Consider the following 944-nt stretch of genomic DNA (forward strand, 5'->3'; position numbering starts at 1 on the left):
AAAAATTATAGGAAAAAATAAAATATTTCATATTTATATGCCTAGTTCAGAAAAAAAAACTAATATATCCATAAACCATATTAAGTTCTATAATTAATTAAAGATATATATGTTATATTCAATATAGAAAGAATTATAATTTATTTTATTTTCTATTAATTTTCCGAATGAATTATATATATATATATATAATTTTATACTTTTCCAAAGATTCTTAAATATATTATATATAGACTAGAATAATGTGTGCATAAGGTCGTTTTTTTTCATTTATATAATTTAAACAAGTATATTTAATTATTAGGTTTTTCAACACTTTAATTAATATATATATATATATATATATATATATATATATATATTTATTTATATATTTATAAAATTATAACTTGGTGTTAATTGTTTTTATTTTTTTTTATTTTAATCATTCATGTGTATAAAAATAATTAGTAATATATTAAACATATTTTTTCTATAAAGAAAAAAAAAAAAAAAATTATGAGTTGGAATAATTTTAAAAATTTATCATATATTTAAATAAAATTATTAAATTAACAAATACAAATATTATCTAAAACATATACAGAATTTATAAATTATTAATATTATATATAACATTCTATTTTTATAAATATCTAATAATAATATTTTGATTTAGTATTTTTATTAATATAATATGATATAATTACTAATATTATTATAAATTTCAATATATATATATATATATATTGTATCCCTATTTTTCTGTTAAAAAAGTTTTCAATAATTATTTAAAAAAACAATTAACTCATTTTCTAAATCTTTTAGTGAAGGATCTAGTTGGTTCTTTGTTTGTAAAAAATTAAATAATAGATTTACATGATCTTCTAATGAATTTTTTTTTTCAGTTTTTTTATATTCGTTAGAAATTAATTTTTGAGCTTTGTCATCTTGCATAGAATCTA

The 944-nt window shown here is 13.5% G+C and overlaps 1 protein-coding gene across 1 annotated transcript; it reads right to left on the minus strand.

Moving 5' to 3' along the window:
* Positions 1-759: 759 nt before the first annotated feature.
* On the minus strand, positions 760-944 carry PRSY57_0015200B (merozoite surface protein; the record flags this gene model as incomplete). The annotated part of the gene is made up of 1 exon (XM_020114230.1): positions 760-944. A coding segment is annotated over one exon (185 nt), but the record flags the coding sequence as incomplete, so codon positions are not given.

This window comes from Plasmodium reichenowi, assembly GCF_001601855.1.
Source record: "Plasmodium reichenowi strain SY57 chromosome Unknown, whole genome shotgun sequence".
NCBI classification, from domain to species: Eukaryota; Apicomplexa; class Aconoidasida; order Haemosporida; family Plasmodiidae; genus Plasmodium; species Plasmodium reichenowi.